The sequence below is a fragment of the Lepidochelys kempii genome, chromosome 1 (genome assembly GCF_965140265.1).
Source record: "Lepidochelys kempii isolate rLepKem1 chromosome 1, rLepKem1.hap2, whole genome shotgun sequence".
NCBI lineage: Eukaryota > Metazoa > Chordata > Testudines > Cheloniidae > Lepidochelys > Lepidochelys kempii.
The window spans coordinates 229,585,447-229,606,704 of record NC_133256.1 but is presented as its reverse complement, the minus strand read 5'-3'; the positions used below and the strand labels follow the sequence as shown (position 1 = coordinate 229,606,704).

At 42.1% G+C, this 21,258-nt stretch overlaps 1 protein-coding gene across 1 annotated transcript in view; it reads left to right on the top strand.

Annotated features, from left to right (window-relative positions):
* The first annotated feature begins 14,541 nt into the window (after positions 1-14,541).
* Positions 14,542-21,258, top strand: part of BMAL2 (basic helix-loop-helix ARNT like 2) — a 62,006-nt gene continuing 55,289 nt past the window's right edge. The window contains exon 1 of the mRNA XM_073317364.1: positions 14,542-14,732. Coding sequence (XP_073173465.1) covers positions 14,669-14,732 — 64 coding nt within the window. The 5' untranslated portion in view covers positions 14,542-14,668. The remainder of the gene's footprint in view (positions 14,733-21,258) is intronic.

Sequence of the window (21,258 nt, the reverse complement as noted above, 5' to 3'; positions counted from 1 at the left end):
TCAGGTCGTATGAGCTTCGGTCTGAAGTCCTTCCTGAGTCAAAAGTTACTGTGCATTTACAGTATCGTAACAGATAAGAATCTGGCCCTTGGATTTCAAGAGGAATTTTGACTGAGTAAAGACTTGATGATTGAGCGCTGTAATGTTGAGGCGAGATTTGAGAGGGATACTGCTGGAGAAATCCTGGCCCTATTAAAGTCTCTTGGACCTGGATGCACAAAGGGAGTTAGGCATTGTGACGCTGAGCATCATGGCACCTAACTTTTAAGTGCCTAGAAATTCACAGGAATACACTGCAGTTCACAAAGCTTCAGTCCAGTACCTGAGTTCCCTAGAGCAGGGATTCTCAACCTTTTACTTTCTGAGGTGCCCCCAACAAGCTATAAGAATGCCACAGCCTACCTGTGCCATAACAACTGGTTTTCCACACAACAGGGGGCCCTGCGAAGCTAAGTTGCTCAGGTTTCGGCTCCAGCCCCAGGTGGCAAGGTTCTGGGTCCCAGGCTCCAGCCCTATGAGGTGGAGCATCAGCTTTCTGCCCCGGGCTCCAGCGAGTCTAACACTGGCCCTGGCGGACCCCCTGAAACCTTCTCATGGCCCTGCAGGGGGCCCCGGGAGCCTGGTTGAGAACCACTCCGCTAGACAATGAACATGGAGAGAGATTCACATAAGGGTACGTCTACACTGGAAAAAATAAAGCCCCGTGGCAGCAAGTCTCAGAGCTGGGCTCACACTGCGGCACCAAAAATTGTAGTGTAGGCATTCCTGCTTGGGCTGGAGCCCAGGCTCTGATACCAGGTGAGGGAGGTGGGTCTCCGAGCCCAGGCTTAAGCCCGAGCAGGAATAACTACACTGCTATTCTTAATGTCACAAGGTGAGCTTAAGTCAGTTGAGCTGGGCTCTGAGACTTGGTGCCGTGGGTTTTGTGGGGTTTTTTTTCTTTTCTTTCTTTTTTTGGCTGCAGGATAGACAAAGTGTTAAAAAGCGATTCACAAAAGTCAGCATGCGAGGTGGTGATCTGCCCAAACTAGCCACTGGGAGATGCTGACCTATGGGGTGTGTGCTAAGTCCCACCCCCCTCACAGAGATCAGCAACTAAGTTCAGACTGCAGGGAGGTGCTGTGATGGGATCCCTAAGATGCAAACTGGATCATGGAACCGCTGAGCCCTCTGCCCCACCAACCTGGGGTATCCCTCTTACGCTGTGATGCTGTGTCAAGTCACAAACCTCTGGCAGGTACTGCACTTACACAGACATCCACAAGCAGGGACACACCCAACTGAGTTACATGAATGATCTCCCAGGTACTTGTGAACCATCAATAGGGAGGCTCCAGCCAATTCCCCCCAGCTCCCCAGCCTTGCACTCCAGAACTGTACTGTCTTGCACTGGTCAGAAGCCTGGCCAGTGTAAGTTCATTACCCAGTCTGCCCCTGCCTCGATGTGAAGAGGACACACACTAGCCTTTGTAAACTGAGCTGAGATTTCCCAAGCACTTCAACCAAAACAGACTGTTTTAGGTAAAATATAAAACAGATTTATTAACTACAGAAAGATAGATTTTAAGTGATTATAAATAGCAAGTGTAGAGACCAAAGTTGGTTACCTCAGAAATAAAAAATAAATTCGCAGTCTGAATTCTACAAACTATATAGGATTTGAATCAAGCAGTGTCTCACCCTGACAGATGGTACAAACAGGTCACAGATCTTCAATACACAAGCTGGAACTCTTTCCTGGCATGGGACCACCTCCCCCAGTTCAAAGTCTCTTTCCTCCGAGTCCAGACTTGTTTCCTGGTGTTTAATTGGGAGTGGGGAGAGGCCAAGTGATGATGTCACTTCCCCTCTTTTATAGCTTCTTCCAGCTTGCTCGAAAGATCTTTTGACATGGGTATCAGGCAGTCCCCACTGGTCAAGCAGTCACTATTGTCTACGTGTTCTCTCTAAAAAGTCTTTTGAGATGGCCATTGGAAGAGTGGATTCCCTTTAATGGGCTGTCAGCGTGGAGTTTGCGCGACCCTTTAACAACCGGTTCTAAACCGGCTTCTAAATTTAACAACTGGTTTGCGCGAACTGGTGTGAACCTGCTCCAGCTCACCACTGGGGACAGCCCTGCCTACTCTTTGAGCTGGAGGTGCAAATTCCAGCTCAAAGAGATATAGTCACAATAGCTCTAATTGAGCTAGCATGATAAAGATAGAGGCATAGCCTCAGCAATGGGAATGGTTAGAGGGACCTGTCGCCCGAATACAATCCCATCTGAGACTGGAGGTATGTACTCAGGTGGCTAACACCTCCTGCTAGGGACACCATGGCTCCATCTCTGTTTTTAGCATGGTAGCTCAGTCAGAGGTAGGGTGGGTATGTCTCCTCAAGCTAGAATGTACACTCTCCTGGGGTTGTGTGCTAGGCAGAACTTAACAGGACCCTCTTCTTGCCCTAAGAGCTAACATATATTGTTGTTCAAACACTGTGAGACCTACATAAATAACTAGTAATATGGATACTTTTATGCTCAGTGGCACACTGCGACTTAACAGCTCTAGGTTTTGGGCTTTTTTTTTTTAACAACAAGAGAAGCTTGTGTAAGCCATTTGAAAAACAGAAGTTGCTTGTTGCTTACATAAGGTGTCACCTCCTCTATTGTACTTGTAAGCTGTATTCAAGATGCCCTAGTGCTTAAGCAGAGAAATGTGCTCAGCTAAAAAGACAGAGCACGCAAGATCCAGCGCATCTAAATAAAAATGACTGTCTCTTTATATAAACTGGTCTCCTGCTGCACCACTGGACCAGGCTCACTCTCCTATATTCAGAACTAGCCACTGTTGGCCAGCCAGAAAACCAACCCCCACTTATGAACACATTTAAATGGGGAAACAAGTGGCATAAACAGTATTGGGATGATGATTTTCCTTATTTACCATGCAGTGCTTTCTGTTTCTATGCATAGACTCTGAATGCTGAGACGCACGGTGTCATAAATATAAAGGGAAGGGTAAACACGTTTAAAATCCCTCCTGGCCACAGGAAATACCCTTTCACCTGTAAAGGGTTAAGAAGCTAGGATAACCTCCCTGGCACCTGACCAAAATGACCAATGAGGAGACAAGATACTTTCAAAAGCTGGGGGGAGGGAGAAACAAAGCCTCTCTCTCTGGCTGTGTGATGCTTTTGCCGGGGACAGAACAGGAATGGAGTCTTAGAGCTTAGTAAGTAATCTAGCTAGATATGCATTCGATTCTGATTCCTTTAAATGGCTGAGAAAATAAGCTGTGCTGAATGGAATGTAGATTCTTGTTTTTGTGTCTTTTTGTAACTTAAGGTTTTGCCTAGAGGGATTCTCTATGTTTTGAATCTGATTACCCTGTAAGGTATTTATCATCCTGATTTTACAGAGGTGATTCTTTTTACTTTTTCTTCTTTTAAGAATCTGAATGCTTTTTCATTGTTCTTAAGATCCAAGGGTTTGGGTCTGCGTTCACCTATGCAAATTGGTGAGGATTTTTATCAAACCTTCCCCAGGAAAGGGGGTGTAATGTTTGGGAGGATTTTAGGGGGAAAGACGTTTCCAAATGGGCTCTTTCCCAATTATATACTGGTTAGACATTTGGTGGTGGCAGCGATAAAGTCCAAGGGCAAAAGGTAAAATAGTTTGTACCTTGGGGAAGTTTTAACCTAAACTAGTAAAAGTAAGCTTAGGAGGTTTTCATGTAGGTCCCCACATCTGTACCCTAGAGTTCAGAGTGGGGAAGGAACCTTGACATGGTGGCAGAGTGGTGGGATTAACTTGAAATCATTTTGAGATCAATTTGAGATTTTTTGAACCAGAAGCACAGATTTGAAAAGGAAATTTTTTTTTCCTTTGAGCTGCTGGAAACAGGTTTTAAGCTGAAAGCAGTTAGAGGGTTTTTTTCTTTGCTTGGGGGCCAGAGCAGAGACAAAAGGGAATTGTCTTTTGTGAGCTGGAGTTTTCTCTACCAAAAGGCAGGGTAGTTAATCTCCTGCAGGGAAATTCACAAGTCTTCACAGACCTGAAGTTCTTTTACCTAAGAGCAACTAGACAGCTTTTCTGTCTATTTGCTTGGAGACAAAGGTGTGTGTTTGGTTTTTTAAAGAAGTTTGATCTTTTGAACAATGAAAAAGCATTCAGATTTAAACATGTTTACCCTTCCCTTTATATTTATGACACACGGCATCAAGCAAGGGAGAGGTTTACACAACAGAAGGTTAAAATAGTAATAAAAAGTGAGTGTGACACACAGGAGTATTGGTAAGAGACTGATTTTGTTCTTTGACCTAAGTCATACGACAAGTAAGAGTCACTCTCCAGCAGCAGAGTGAGTTTGTGTGGAGGGGGGGGGGGTAGGGTGAGAAAACCTGGATTTGTGCTGGAAATGGCCCAACTTGATCACTTTAGATAAGCTATTACCAGCAGGACAGTGGGGTGGGAGGAGGTATTGTTTCATGGTCTCTGTGTGTATATAATGTCTTCTGCAGTTTCCACGGTATGCATCCGATGAAGTGAGCTGTAGCTCATGAAAGCTCATGCTCAAATAAATTGGTTAGTCTCTCAGGTGCCACAAGTACTCCTTTTCTAGTTACAAAAAAGTATATCCCTATTGCATGCCAATGGTTAGTATACACACACTCCGGTGGCTAATGTTGCACCATTAAAAAAACAAAAACAAATGCAGATAATATACGTTAAACGTTTTGTCTAATGAATCAGTCTTTGGCTTGTATTCAAAAATGAAAATACTCTTACATTTTGAAGTACAGACTTGACCCCATTGACTGTTCTTGTGGAAGTAGCGCTTGTATTTGATGCCCTTGTTCAGATCTTTTGGGTTTATTACAGATACTTGTTGGGTTTTATTACAATGACCACACTGATGGTTGGTGTCTGTATTCTCCCAATATCATCTAATTTTACCGTCTGATAATAATTAGCTTTTACTTTATTTTTCAGTGCTAATGAGACTTTGTGGTGCCTGTATTTTAGAGGCATACTGGCTTCTAGATCAATGTGACATATTATATCCTTGATACATCCTAGTCCATTAAACACTTTAAATTCCTTAATAACTTTATGCATCCTGTTCTACAGCCAAATTATACTCATTTGATCAATTGATTGGCAGACTGCTGCTCAACCTAGGCACCTCTGGGACTTGTTCCAATATTCCAAACTCTACTGATTTAGTATCTGTCATTTATACAGATAAACCAATGTAGCTTTGCCACATGGATTCATTTTGGTTCCAATTTATGAAAACACTTAAGTACATGCTTACGTCCACCCAGTTTCAGAACAGTACATAAATATGTGCTGAATGTCAAGCATGTGCTTCAGTCTTATTCATACTTTCTTGAATCAGGACCTTTGTGCCCATTATCTGAAACAAACAATTTTGAATGTGACCATCAGACACTCACTAATATTTTTGTATGGCTTTGTATGCACTGGCTTTAGTACATGTCATTAAGCATCAATATCTATCCTGAAATTAACATTCATAAAAAAAATTCCAGAATCACAAACCAACACATTGTTTGTGTTAATTTCAATGGAATAAATGAGCCAAGATATTTAAAGATTTTAATAGAACCCTATCACTGTACAACACAAAACAAGGTTTTGGCTTTTGGAATACAGAAACCTCGGTCTGCTAAGTTCCATGCAAGCACACCATTAAAAGTCTTTTAAACCTTTTATTAAAGATACAGAAAAGAAGGAAAAATAGTTAAAGCATTTGAAATGTAAAGTATTAAGTAGGCTTTCATTTTAACAATATCCCTTTTCCCCTCCATAATAAACGCCTCTGCCCCTCTAATTCTCCCTGGTCCTCTATCAGACAATCTCTTGGATGGTATTAATGATGCTAATTACTTTTATTTTTATTGGGGGGAAAAGAAAGCTAGTTGAAGTCAGTTGGAGATGCTTCACACTCCTTCAGTTATATCAATAGGTGTCTTTGTTTGAACTAATTCAGTCTTTGTCTCCCATTCATTGTTACAGCTTATGTAGCATTTTGTGAACCTTTACCCACATTTCAACGATTGAGCTCACAGAAAAAGCAGAATGTAGAGAATTGCCAAGTTAGCCATTCACAGAAGAAATAATATTTCATTTTAATTTACAGAAAATTTACTCTGAAAATTGGGACAACCATGCTTTCTTGTAGGACAACCAAACTGAAATGACAAATGATTAGATTTTCCCCAGCCTATTGTGCAATATGAATAATAATAATAATTAATAATAAACGTTAATTGTAAAGAATTCCTAGAAGACAGCAGCTTTTTATTACTATTTGCTGGCCACTTCTACAGCTTTTTGGTTACATTTAGGATCAGAGTGGCTCACAACTATGATCTGCATCCTAAGCTTCTTTGCCCAAACTGCTGGATGACAAATGGCGGTGTAAATTATACACCAGTAAGATGGTGGGAATCAAATTTATTGTAACTTAAACTTTGAGGAGGTAGAAGGAGCTCCATGGTTAAGGGTACCACAGAGTGCATAAGTAAGAAGGGTGTGGTTGCAAACAACAAGAGCGTGTTAGGACTGGGCTAAACAGGTTTTTGTACCAAGGTAATTTATTGGTTTAGAAACTGATATGATTAAATTGGTGTGACCCCCTAGTGTGACACAGATATACAAGTATAAAAGTGCTTATATTGGTCTAGCGTATTTGGATACATTTAAGTGAATAAGCTATACCGCTCTAAGGTACCTTTATACCCGTATCACGGCATCCACATGAAGAGGTGCACAGCTTTAAATATATTGGTTTCTAAACTGATATAATTAAATCAATACAAAACCTGTGTGTAGACAAGACAAAATAGAGATGCAGTCTTTCACCTTCCTAGCGTTTGCTTTTGTTGCTGCAGTTGTGCCTTTACACCCTTCCCTTGATATGTAAATTACAACAACTTACACTCAGTTACACCAGTATAAAATGATTACCAAAAATTTGGACCACTATTTACCTCTCCTCTGATTTTTGTGCTGCCTAGCTTAGCAAAAACTGGCAATTTGAAAGGAAAAACAAGACATTCAGAAGAGCTTTCAATGCTCTTGTGTCAGAAGGGCTATTATTGCCTCCCCCCGCCATTTTAGGATAGGGACAGATTTAAGGTACAGGATTTTCTTTGGGCCTCGTAATCCTCAAAGATTAGAGGGAGTCCTGTCTAGTGCTTAGAGCACAGGTCTTGAGTGAAGGCTCCTTGGTTCTTTTCTAACTCTGCTACTGGCTTAGGCTTGGTCTACACTACAAAGTTAGGTTGACCTAAGTCAACTTGTTTCAACCTAGTTGTGCATGTGTCTACCTAAATTTGCCTCCCACCAATGTAAGCACCCCATTACCTTGACACAATAACATCACCTCCTTGAACAATGCAGAGGCACAGTCAATCTATTTACATCGATGCAGTGTGAGCAGACACTGCATTGCCTGTGTCAACCCTAACTGTCCTCCAGCAGCTGTCTCACAATGCCACTGCCCTGCAACAGTGGTCGCTCTGGTAATAATTTTTAACTCTACTGCCCAGGGTTCACAGACTCCATAAACCTGCCCCTACCCCCTTTAGAATCTCCAGTATATTTTTGAAATGCCTTTTCCTGATTGCCCACCTTGGCAAGCACAACTACTAGCCCACCTTTTGTGAGCATCTGTCCAGGCTGGCTTCACATACACAGAGAGTTACTGCATGTGCTGCCTGGAGTAGTCTTGATCCAAGTAGTCTTGGATCTCCTCAGCCTGTGGGAAGAAGAAACTGTGCAAGCACAGGTAAGGAACAGCCAAAAAAATACAGAGATCTCCATGTAGATTGAACAGGGGATGCTGAAACTGGGGTATGAGAGGGACGAAAAGCAGTGCTGCATGAAAGGCACTTTGGCAAGCCTATCAGAAGGCGAGAGAGGGCAACAACAGATCTAGGGTCACCTCACAGAGCTTCTACAACAAACTGGATGCCATACTTGGCAGTGACCCCCCAGTCGTGAGCCGGAGTCAGTTCACACCGGTTCGTGTGAACTGGTGGTTAAATTTTGAAGCCGGTTTAGAACTGGTTGTTAAAGGGGTGGGCAAACTCCAGCCCGCAGGCCACATCCAGCCTGCGGGATTCTCCTGTCCGGCCCACCTGAGCTCTCGGCTGGGGAGGGTCCCCTGAGAATCCCTTTTAAATTTGTACTCACCCAGCAGTGCTCCGGGTCTTCAGCAGCACTTCAGTGGCGGGAACTTCACTCGCTCCGGGTCTTCGGCGGCACTTCGGCGGTGGGTCCTTCAGTGCCGCCAAAGACCCGGAGTGACTGAAGGAACCAGTTCTTCAGCTTTTGCCAGCTCATCACTGGTGACCCCACCAGCACCCTGCCTACGACTGTGGACACTTCACAGGAGCCTGACATGGAGGTATACAGCAACGGTATGGGGAGACCCGGAGGGAGATACAAACCATATAATAAACCAGGAACTGCTTGAAATGCCACTGGAGTCAAGCCAGGTGTGTGCTGATAAGCCCACTGATGAAGGGGAAGGGAGCGCAAGTAAGTTTGTACATGTATCATTCATTATGAGCATGTTTTGCTTTTTCATTGCCTGAAACCTCATCTCTCTCTGTCCCTCACCGTTTAAAAATGGTGTCTATCCCATCTGCGCATTTAGAGAACCAAAGCACTGGTTTTTGATTGCTCACATTATGTTTGTAAAATGTTAGAAAATAAATTCCAAGAGTCCGATTTCACAATCCACATCAGATCAGTGTACTGCGCTTGGATAAAAAGGAGAAGAAAGAGATAGAGGTGGCATCCACTTTTCATTTCTTTGGCTTGTTGGGCTAGGCAGTGGGGGCCATATGGAGTACTCTGTTTATCTGAATAGGGATGTCCCTTTTCTCCTCTTGAGCAATCTCAATTAAAATTTTATGGAGTTACTCTGCAATTTTCTCCCGAACATTTCTAGGGATGGTGGCCTTGTTTCTTCCCCTGGAAGAGGAAACCCTCCCACACCATTCAGTGAGAGTTCAGTGAGCACTATTGCAGTAAACTGACTAGCAGCAGATCAGCCTGGGAGCTTCTGGACATCAGTAGCAGGGGGTTCTCTGTGCCTTTGTCACCCTCAAGAGTCAGATGTCCGCCAAAATCACCACTGCCTATGAAAATATTGGCAATATGCACTTCACTTTCCCTATACTCAAACCCATAGGCATCCAGTGTCTAAACCTTCCAGGCAACAGACACCACCCCTCTGCCTCTGCAAGGCCATATTCGCCATGACTTTTGCTGCAGAGTGATGCTGTAACAAGGTGCTCCAAAGCAAAAGTGACACTTAGCATTTCTTATTAAAGTTATTTATGGGAATAATGTAAGGGAGTTTCAAGACTTATCTTTCCCTTTCCATTGGAACTGTAAATCTAATCCTGTATTATTCTGTTTTAATTAGCAACCTCTGCTGTGGTGGCCTTTAGAGGTACCTCCTCCACACCTGCCAAACATATGATACTCATCAGGAAAAGAAAGAAGAAGACTGGGGAGGATATGTCGGAGAAGATATTTCAGTCCTCCACAGCTGCTGACCATGAACACAGATGTTGGAGAGGTCACATGAGGAAGGGCCAACAATGGAGAGAGTGGTTGCAGCAGGAGAGGCAAAGAGACCAAGAGGTGCATTGGGAAGTGCATCAGGATATCATGGGCTTGCTCAGGCAACGTACGCAGATGTTAGAGCATTATCAAGCTATATGCTGAGAAATCCCACTCACAGCAGCCTTTCTGATCCATGGAAAACTCCATGGCTGCTGCTCCCTATATCCCCTAACATAAGTGGCAGAATGGTATGAATCCTTACCCCTATCACTCCATGCCAGGGCAAAACTAGGAGAACCATAGGTACACCTACACCTGTGACGGATATTGCAATCCATGCAATATCTTACGAGAACAGACTCTATTAAATTTATAACTGGTTTATGTAACACGTGGGCCAGACGTTGCATGCAACTCTGTGCGGGGAAGGTACCTCAACTCCTCCAGGAACCAAAAACAATGGGCAGTGATTAAGGTGAATCACTTAGATACTAATCCTGTATGTACTGTTTGTATGTTCTGATTCAAACTGGGTTTTCCAGAGACCAAGAGAGAAAGGGCTTTTGCTATAAAAAGTCTGGATTTAAACTGACTCGGGGCCTTGGACAGGACCTTCTGTCCAAGAGGGGCCCCTAACCTTGCAGACACGTAAGGGTGCCAGGTTTGTATAATTTTTGGTGGTGCCCAGAACGGGTCCAAGCAGAGACCCCGTGCTTCAGGGAGATGTGGGGTCCAGGGTGGCCTGGGGGGCTAGCAGGGGGCCTGGCACTGGCAGCAGCAAGCAACCCGGCTCCAGGCCACCCTGGACCCCACATCCCCCTGAAGCACGGGACAGAATAGGAATATGCCATCTATTGTCCCACTGCAGTTCAGAAAGTCCATTGCTGCAGATCCACCCATTATTCCCTACAGATTACTGAGTGTCACAGTTCTGTGCAGCAGGATATGCTTAATGCCCTTGCACACTTGGAAGACAATGGCTCCCACTGTGGATTTTCCAACTCCAAACTGACTGACAGAACTCTGGCATTGCAAACTTCCAGAACGTGATCGCCACTGGATTCTCCACTCTCAGTGCACACCTTATTCTGGTGTCACTGATCTGGAGGGGTGGGGTGAGCTTTGCACACAGATCCAGGGAAATCATTCATTCTCCACCTAATTGTATTCATTTAATAGATGGCTTAATTAATACTTGCTTACACGATTATTTCATTAATGCTGGCAAAGTATTTTGATAGCCAGCGATGAAAGATACGATGAAAGAGCAAATTATTGTAGCAGTGAAGATGAACAAACAAGCAATAGTCTGGCAGCCCAAGATTCTAAAGTAAAACTTAGGAAGTGGCATTTCACACCAAACTTTCAAAACTGTTTTCTTAAAAGGGGTTGTTAAAAAGGATGATATGGAAGCAGGGAGAGAGAGCAAGAATTCTGTTTCAGAGTGTAGGCTTCCCAGCATACCAAAAGGCCACCCTTAATTACATAGCAAATACAGACATTGCTGTTTTCTCTCTTCTACATGTGACACTGCCTTCCAGCAACAGCTGCAAAGCTACAATGAGAGCCCTTTGTAGGGTTGTGTAATTTTCTTTAATTTAGAAAGTTGCCTTTTAAGAGAGCCAGGTGTAGTCTCTTGATTGTGACTGCACAAATAGAAAGGAAAGACTTAATCACCAGAACAGCCACCAGCTGTGAGGTGCTTATAAAATGACAGAGACAGCCATAACCCCACCAGTCATGTATTGCTTAAGACTATCCTTTGAAGCAAATGGCCTTTTCTGAGAAATCTCTTTGCTCATTTATTCCTTCAATAGCAAGTTTAAGTACCGCTTTTGTTTAAACCCTTGTCATGCTTTCATTTTCCAGTGTACCAGACAAACTACTAGCATGCATGCACACCTGAGTGTGTGCCCTCAGCTTCTTCAGGGTTAAAAGTTAATTGAGAGAGTACTTATATAAGTAATGTATACTGCTTTAGTTGGAAGTAAATACACCTTTTCTGTTTTTCACATTTCCCTTTTCACTTTGTGATTCTAGGCAGTGGAATATTTCCTCCTGTATTTTAAATGTAATGTTGTTTTTCCTTTATGTCTCCAGATCCTAACAAACCAATCATGCTCTGTTTAAATACCGTGGCTTTATATCTGGACAACAGCAAGAAAAATTAAATAATAATTGTAGCAATGGGTCCTTATTTATAAATAACATCCAGCCCCACTTCATTTTGGATCTTGTTTCCAGCCTGCTCCAGGTACAACTGATTGCCCACTCTCTGAAACTCTGCCAGCTTGGAATATTCCAGACCTTGAAGGTGCACTAATCACACAGTTATTTCAGTTCCAAAAGCTCCATATACATACCTGCAAGTAGCTGAAGTACAGTGATATAATTAAGACAGTGGACTGAGACTGGCGTTATCTGGGTTTAATTCCTGGTTTTGCCAGACTTCTTGTATGACCTTTGACAAATCACTTAATCTCTCTGTGCCTCAGCCCCCTCCCATGCTTTTTCTCCTATGTTTTGTTAGTCTTGTTCACTTAGCTTGTAAACTTTTCAGAGTAAGAACTGCCTCAGCACAGGGGGAATCTATTAGATGGCCTCTTGAGGTCCCTTCCACTCCTATGTTTCTATGGTTTCTCCAATTACTATGTGTATGTAAAAAGAAAAGGAGTACTTGTGGCACCTTAGAGACTAACAATGGGTCCCAATTTCAGCTGGTGCATCTATGTGCTACTGAAATACAAATGAAAAATAATAATTGAGAGGATCTGTCCAAAAGAGCAGATTTTAAATTGCCTGATGGAATTAATTATTGTCACTTTTATTTTTAAAGGGCAAAGACCTAGCTAATAACACTATAAATTGATTGGCAATTACTTATATTTTTGTTTCAGATTTAACACACAATGAATTGGTGGTGTATGATAGTTGCATGAAAGCGTAATTATTATATTAGTTGCCCTGTACTCATTAATTCTTTCACATAAGGCTGAAGTTGGGGAAAGACAATATTCCTGTGCAAAACTTCATAATGTTAATGTGAATCTAATTGTTGGAACAACACCTGATGCTGGCATTCTGCATGAAGCAAAACCCATTTGTAAAAGTCTGATAAGTCTTTACGATGAATAAGAGAAATAAGGTTACTTTTAAAAATTTTGAATGGTACTGGCTAGAGTTTTCACATGTGAAATGTGTTTGTTACTGGATATGGTAAAATACTTTATGAATCCACACAGCAGACATTGACATAATGTGCACATTTCATCCTAGGACTGAGGCCCATACAAGGCCATCTTCACCACTTACATCTTGGTTTGACTGCTTAGGGTCCAATTCTATATGCAGTTATGCATATGAGCGTTTGGAGGATCGGGCGTTAAAGTAGGGCTTAAGTTGTAAGGAGGGTCTAGCACCAGAAGTTTTCACACAACCGTTTTCCAGGGAACCCTGCTCTCACTTCCTGACAGAATACAGAGTCTATGAGGGTTTTATGCAATGAAAGCTCCAGGTACACGTGACCTAGGGAGCAGTTACAGCTACTCTTCCATCTAATGCAGCAAAAAGACTCACTCTCTCTACCTCTCTCCTGTGAGTGGAACAAAAGGTCTCAGACTCCCCACAGCTAAAGTGATTGGAAGGCTGACCAGCATGAATTCAAACAGAAATGAAGAGGAGGAAACAATTACACATCTTTAGCATGTGATTTTCACTAAGAAAGTTGTCATAGTCTTTTTCTAGACTGTTCATGTGAAACCACAAAAATGAACAGTGTTGAGTACTTAGTGCAAAACTCCATACAAGGAGAGAGTGTGGTATTGTGATTTGAACATGAATCTTTGGACTCCAGCCATATTTCTGAGAAAGGCGTGCTGGGTGACACCAGCTGAGCTGACACCTGTAAATTGCCTCTGGTGTGAATAATAGGTAGAAGTGCAAACAACCTCAGTGCAAGAAGTTGCACAGCCAAGGAAGCTTGAGTGAGAGTCTATTCGGATAAGTTGTGGAATTTCCCCAATTCCCAGTGATTTTAGTGAGCATTAAGGATGTTCAGTACTTCACAGGATCCAGGTCCATTTCATCCTTAGATCGTGAAGCACTTTATACAGTATCATTATCACCATTTTACAACTAGGAAAACTGAGGCAGAGTAACGATAGTGACTTACCCAGGGTCACAAAGCAAACAACAGACTTGACTCCTAGTCACCATGCCCTGCCCAACAGCATGCGTTTGAACTAGACCCAGATATTTTCTGCTTCTGCCACTTCTGAAATCTGTCTTTTCTGGCCAAATTCAAGTTCCCAAACTTGATGGATCCAAATCATTTGTGTCAATTTTCTCAATGCTCACCATTTGTATTGCAAGTCTCACAATATTTGGTGTGTGTTAAAGCCCCAGCTCCAGGAGTCATGTGAATATGTGAGAATCTCACCCTTTTCTTTTTGTAAGTTTCTGGGCCTCATATTTATGGAGGAAGGCTTGAACATGTGACTGGAGCAAACCACTCCTACGCTTAAAAAAACAGAAGGTAAATAAAAAGACCCCCACGAATTAAAAGGTCATGATTTGGCAGGGAGTGTGGGAGGCCTCACTCAAGACTTTTGTAGGCATGGGGCTGGTCTTGTCATCATGGCCCCCAAGTGCAGCACGGGGCAACCAAGCGCCCTGAGGCCCTGTCTCAGGGTTTGTGGTACTGGACGTTACTTGGCTACACGCGCTGGACCTGGCAGCAACAGGCTGCGACCCCCAGCCCGGCCAGCCGCTGCAGGCAGAAGGGGCACGAGGATAACGTGCTGTCTGCAGCCCCGTGGCTGAGCCACGTGCGGGGGGGCTCCCTAGCGGCCGGGCTGCGCTGCGGGCTCCCGCCAGGAAACCTCGCGCCCCGCCGCGAGGCCCAGGAGCCGGCACCGGCACCGGCAACTTCCCCCGCCCGCTCTGACGGGGATCTCGCGAGAGGCGCGCGGCGGAGGGGGCGGTGCTGAGAGCCGGGGCTCGGACGGGCCCACGGCGGGGCTCGCGCCAACGGCTCGCCTCGCCCGCTCTGTGCCGCTGCGGCCGGGGGCGTTCGCCATGGCCGAGGCGGGGGCCGAGGAGGAGGAGGAGCAGCAGCAGCAGCAGAGAGCGGCGCCGGCAGGTCAGGGGCGGGGGCTGGGGCTGGGGCTGGGGCTGACCACAGACCGACCGACCGAGGCTGCCCTGTACCCCGTGCGGGGCTAGGGAGCTCCTGCCTCGTCCTCGTCCATTCCCGAGCGTGCATTTTGTATCCCGGGTGTGTGTGTGTGTGTACATCTACATACACCCATTGTGCGTTATCCTGGGTGGTGTGTGCGCGCGTACACACATTCTCTGTCTGAAGTGCGCTGTCGCTCACGAACGCGTACGCTCAAATAAATGGGTGAGTCCCCCAGGTGCCACAAGCCCTCCTGTTCTTTTTGTCGGATAGAGACTGACACGGCGGCTACTCTGAAACCCGCCTGTGTGTGTGTTATCCTGGGTTTGTTCCTGTGTGTGCGTCTGCGTTGTATCCCGGGCGTATTTCTGTATCACGGGATATGAATACACACATACGCAGTGTGTCTTTCTTTTTTCCTGGGTGTCTGTGTTGTGCCCCATCTACGTGTGTGACATTCCCAATATACTATCCCAATTTCACACCGCCTTTCTTGAATTCATGGTAGTGCATCCCCCTTCCATTATGTTCATGGACATGCTTTTTTCCCAGGCTAAATACCCATTCTCTGGCTCAGAGCAGAGTCATAGAATCATAGAATATCAGGGTTGGAAGGGACCTCAGGAGGTCATCTAGTCCAACCCCCTGCTCAAAGCAGGACCAATCCCCAATTTTTGCCCCAGGTCCCAAATGACCCCCTCAAGGATTGAGCTCACAACCCTGGGTTTAGCAGGCCAATGCTCAAACCACTGAGCTACACCAGCTCACTTGCCCATGCAGTATTATTAAAGTCTTAAATGGGGAAGCATCTGCAAAAAATAACCTGTTTTGTTATTCATTATGTACACCCACACATAGATCCTATATTAAATAGTCACATACTAATCTGTTTTTTTATCACTGTTGTAGACATATGTCTGCACTTGGATGAATTGGGCTAAATACTTTTTTTCTCTGGTCTGTAATGCACTGTTTTTGTTTTATTTAGTAGATGATTGATAAGGCTTTGCTTTATACAAAAGTTTGTGTGTAATATGTCTGTTAGGTATCGGCTTTCTGATGTGTACTAGTTTAATCCATCATCTTAAGTGTGGTGTGTCTGTTGTGTGTGAATATACTTAGGTTTGATCTTTGTTCTTAACCATAACCCTCTGGACCTGAGCGAGGTTCAAAATTAGCAGCAGTTTGGGCTTTTTCTCCTTTAAAATGTATATATTGTCCCTTCCATGATTTCAATCTGAGGAAAGAAATAGATGCTTTGTACCTGGCTGTGAGGCACAGAAGAGAGAGTGAATTCCTGCTTCAACTGTCACTTTTACTTTGCTTAGTTACTACTAAGCCTTTTGGTGTTCGGGTTTTCTTTCATGTGTGTGTGTTCATTCTAGTCGCCTAAAAATAGGTCATTATTTTTTTTCCTGACAGTTTTTGTCTCTTGGTTTATGGAAGCTAGACAGCATTTGGTTGTTTAAATGGGTGTGAAACAGTGATATTTGTTTTTATAGCATGTGAGGTTTATTTTTTTATCTTTTAGCTTCCATGAAAATCAGTTCAAAAGGGGAAAATGTATTTGATCCGCACTGTATATGTTTTGTAAGGAAAGGAGGAAATAGAAGCAAACCACAAACAAACAAACAAACCAAAACATCCCTCCCCCAAAACACTGGATTTGCATAGCTTTTTTTTTTTTTCCCCTTCCCCTGGAGAAGCGCCCATAGGAAGGAAAATGTACCATAGGGTCACATATTTTATAGTAATTTATATTTCTTACTCTTGTCAATTTCCACTATCAGATTGCTGATACTTGTTCGCGTTGGTTCTTTAAGAGCTGGTAGACCAATTACTGTATTAGTAGTTTCTTACTTTTAATGTTAAGTTATAAATAGCTTAACTTGTGTGAAAGACTCTAAAATTTTTATTCTAAAGATTGAAATAGGTCCAGACCAATCTCTTGATTAATACTTACTTTTAAGTTTACCCTTTCACATTATTATTATTAGTGCACTTGTATGAATTAAGAAAAAACTAAAATTAGATTATTGACATTAGCTCCCTGTGGGTTTGTGTTTTAACTAGAAGTAGTAATATATCGTCGTGCAAACCCCCCAATAAACAGATGGGCTCTTCAGTACCATTGAGGAAAACCAAGAGCCAAGGTATACCACTGAAAACTCCTGGTTGAAATTCTGTTGATTTCAATAGGTCCAGGAGTTTTGCCATTGACTTCTGAAGAGTCAGGATTTTGCCCACAGTCATTGGAATGTAGGACTCACGAGAGAACAGCTAACATCAATTCTCCTAACAGGATGTGCGGCAACTGGTGTTTTCTCAGTTTGGATCCAAGCTACAGTACTTTGTAGATTTCCCTGAGTTGCACCTGAAAGTGACTAAGGAGGCAGTGAAGATTTTAAAGCACTGGCATAGAATGTTCTCTGTAGCTAATTACATTCATATTTAAGTATACATACACCCTACTGGGCCAAACCCATATACGTAGTTCAAATCTGTTTACTAAATACATGTGTCATAAATATAAAGGGAAGGGTAACCACCTTTCTGTATACAGTGCTAGAAAATTCCCTCCTAGCCAGAGGCAAAATCTTCTTACCTGTAAAGGGTTAAGAAGCTCAAGTAACCTGGCTGGCACCTGACCAAAATGACCAGTACGGGGACAAGATACTTTCAAATCTGGGCTGGGGGGAAGGTTTTGTCTGTCTGTCTGTGTGATGCCTCTGCCAGGGACAGATCAAGAAAGCAAGCAATCCAACTCCTATAGAGTTAGTAAGTAATCTAGCTAGAAAATACGTTAGATTTTCTTTTGTGTTTTTTTTTTTTTTGGCTTCTGAAATTCGTGGTGCTGGAGGGAATGTGTAGCCCTGTTTTTGTGTCTTTTTGTAATTTAAGGTTTTGCCTAGAGGGATTCTCTATGTTTTGAATCTGACTGCCTGTGAGATTATCTTCCATTCTAATCTTAGTGTTTCTTTTATTTTTTTTTGTTCTTCTAATAAAGTTCTGTTTTTTGAGAATCTGACTGGGGTTTTAGTGTCCTAAAAACTCAAGGCTGGTCTGTGCTCATCTTGTTTATTCTCAAGCCTCCCCGGGAAAGGGGGTTAAGGCTTGGGGGGGGGTATTTTGGGGGAAGACATCTCCAAGTGGTCTCTTCCCTGATTCTTTGTTAAATCTCTTGGTGGTGGCAGCATACTGAATCCCAGATACAGGGAATTTTGTGTCTTGGGAAAGTTTTAACCTAAGCTGGTAGAAATAAGCTTAGGGGGTCTTTCATGCGGGTCCCCACATCTGTACCCCAGAGTTCAACGTGTCTGGTTTATTTGATAAAATCACTGGGTTTTGACTACTGCTTATTCAAAACAGTGATAGCTCTATGAATTTTTTGTTGAGGAAATATCAAGTACTTAAAATTGTCTGTACTAGTAATTATTGATGATTTTGGTTTAACCTGTTAAGAGTTTATCATCTATTTACTGTCCATGCTTGTAATGTGTTCAGTACTAAGTCTCGGTTTCTTGCTCCCCATTATGTGTGGTGGGTTTTCTGTTCGTGTGTGAGTTGTAGTACAAAAAGTGAAAAAAATTAATTTAGGTCAGTATGCATCTACTACTTTTGCTATTGAATCTCTTTAAAACACTGACAGAACTTTGAAATTTTGTTCTCTGCTGTGATCTGAATGCTAAACATCAGTGTGAATAATCTGAAATCTTTTTATGTTAAATTTTAAAACTCTGAACAAAGGATAGTTAATGTGCGCACACACACACACCCTTGTTAATGGAACATTGTTGCTGAAATTTTTTGGTGTACACAATTTAGGAGCTTCAAAATGAAAGCTGTCATAGCAACTGTAACTTGACTCCCCACACAATACTGTGTGTAACGTTCTGCTCCACTGAGTAGAGTAATAATGCCTATATATGTTGAACAGATGTAATTTCCTCATTCTTGCATGTATCTCGGCAGTAATTATTCATTACAATAATTTTAGAAAACTAATCCTTTTATTAAAAAGAAACAAAATTTAAACAACCTATCAAATGGGGCACAATTATTTGAATAATCTAACTTGTGATCCTATATGCATGTGCCTAATGATTTAGATAAACAGAGTTGTCTTAAGTCTTCAGAAGTAACTATTGATTTTGAGTGCTTTAAGTTTTGGGTGGCCTTAAAAGGGCCAGTTAGGCACCTTGACTTGAGTCTCAAGTTGGGCAACCATGATCATTTGCTGTTTTTGAAAATTTAAACCAACTGTGGTTATTTTCTGTTTGTGGGTGTTTAGGTGAGTTGTTGCTGTGTGACTGCACTCTGTGCATGTTCCAGGCCACAATATGAAAACCCTGAAGTCAATGGGACTTGTAAGGATTTACAAGATTGGGCCATTTCATTGGTAAAGAACTGTCCTATCTCTTATTACGTTCATTTCTAACTTACTTCTTACTCAGACTTTTTCAAACTTGTCAAAGCTTGTTTTCTTTGCTGAAATCTTGGAATATGCCAGGTCTGAGCTACTAAAATATTCTGGATTAATTTGAGCATAAAAAGTATCTGAATAGTTTTCTTAAAGCATGAAAAAACCACCATTTTTATGCTCTGACAACTCAAACTGCTAATAGAATTTTCTTCAAGCATACCCCAACAAAAATTCACCTCTGGGCTAAGAACAAGCATGAGAGTTCTGAGTAATTTCCCTTCCCACCTCCTATCCCCAAAAAGAGGATTAGCATTAAAATGCGTTTTCATTTCTAAATTATAAGAATGAAATGCTGACACAACTTTAATAACAGCCATAGTTGTGCAAAGGAGGGAGTAATTGCACCAGGGTGAGAAATTTCCAGTGTGTGCCCCTGTCTATAGAATATGAAAAAAGCTATTGGCAGAATTTAAATGTACCTACTTTGTTACAGTTATATGAGTCCATTACCTAGGTCAGTGTTCCTAAACTTGGGACGGCGCTTGTTCAGAGGTGGGCCGGGCCGGTTTGTTTACCTGCCGCGTCCGCAGGTTCAGCCGATTGCGGCTCCCGCTTGTCCCTCAGTTCCCCGTTTTCTTAATCTTGAGTCAAACCCTGTAGTGACAGGTTAAAACTACAGATTGCCAAAAGAAAGCTCCTTTAGTAATGAAATCTTCACCAGCACCAGCTAGGTAGTGTTTTTATAAGTCCGTCAGAGAAGAAGTGTAACAGCATATCAGTTACAGTGAATCATAAAGAAAGTAAGGTAGATAGAAATGAAAGATGAATGCGGGAGGTTAGTAACTTTCTTAGGTTGATTGGAAATATTTATGCCATAAGGAGTGGAAAGAAAATTCCTTTTAAGCAAAGGCAATTTGAGAACATATGCAATTACAGAAGTAAGTCTCTGAAAGGACAAATCGTGGATTTCAGTTTGTTCACCTACCTTCCTTGATTGATCTGCTATCATTGCTAGATGAACCTGGTTCCCTGGCCTGTACTGGCACAAATACATAATTCCTACTTCATTCAACGCAATTAATTCAAGTGGTGTTAAATTTAAAAAAAAATCCAGTAGTATTTTATGTTTGTAAAAGTAATTTTCGACTTTTAAATTAATGGTGTCTTTTTTTTTAAAAGTATACAAAATTAAAAGCTCCCTTTTCAGACAGTAGGTACAGAAATTATATGTTTAATTTGTGTATGCGTTTACTGCAGTTGTGTACCTGCTTACGCATCTAATTTGTGTACCTCATGTACTGAAAATCTGGCTCTACAGTCTTAAAATTAAGCTGTCTATCTTTTAATTGAATAATACAAATCTGAAGATGCCAAAATGTTCCCTTTGTTTAATAATGATTTTTTTATGTCCTAAACTTTCCAAGGCTGCGATATGTAATTTGTTTCAGCCTACAGCAGGTTGTTGTAGTTATAAACTCAAGGAAAAGATACTCTCTTCATAGTCTAAGGCATCATTTGGACAGATCTTTGGCTTAAATAGTATGACTCGGTGTGACTTTGTAAGTGGTTGATGTAGTGTAACCTCAAACTTGCACAGACTTAATTACCTACAACTACTGCTGTTTCACATGTTGCATATATCACTGTGAGTAAATTATGACTTTTAAACTTGAGCTTTGATATCTTTTTATCTTATGCTTGGTAAAGTTTTCAGAAAAAATGTAGGGATAGAGTAAGGTAATGGGCCCATTCTGTGGCAATTTCATTTCTTGTGACATTAACCAAAAGTATTTTGTTTCTAATCCAACTTTATTTATTCTAAGATGCTGCAGTATGTTTTAAATCTATTTGTAATAAAGATCTTCAGTTCTTACTTGCAGTATGCAGCATGTAGAGTAATTGTTTCTTAAACAAAAATAGGTTCTTCAATATATTACTTTTTACATGTTTTCCATAAAAAAAATTAATCTTGGTTGCTTAACAGAATTTGAATTTTAGGGTGGTTTTTTTTTTCTGGATTTTCAATAGAAGGAGCCTCTTCAGTGTAGAAAGTGTTTCTCACAGTAT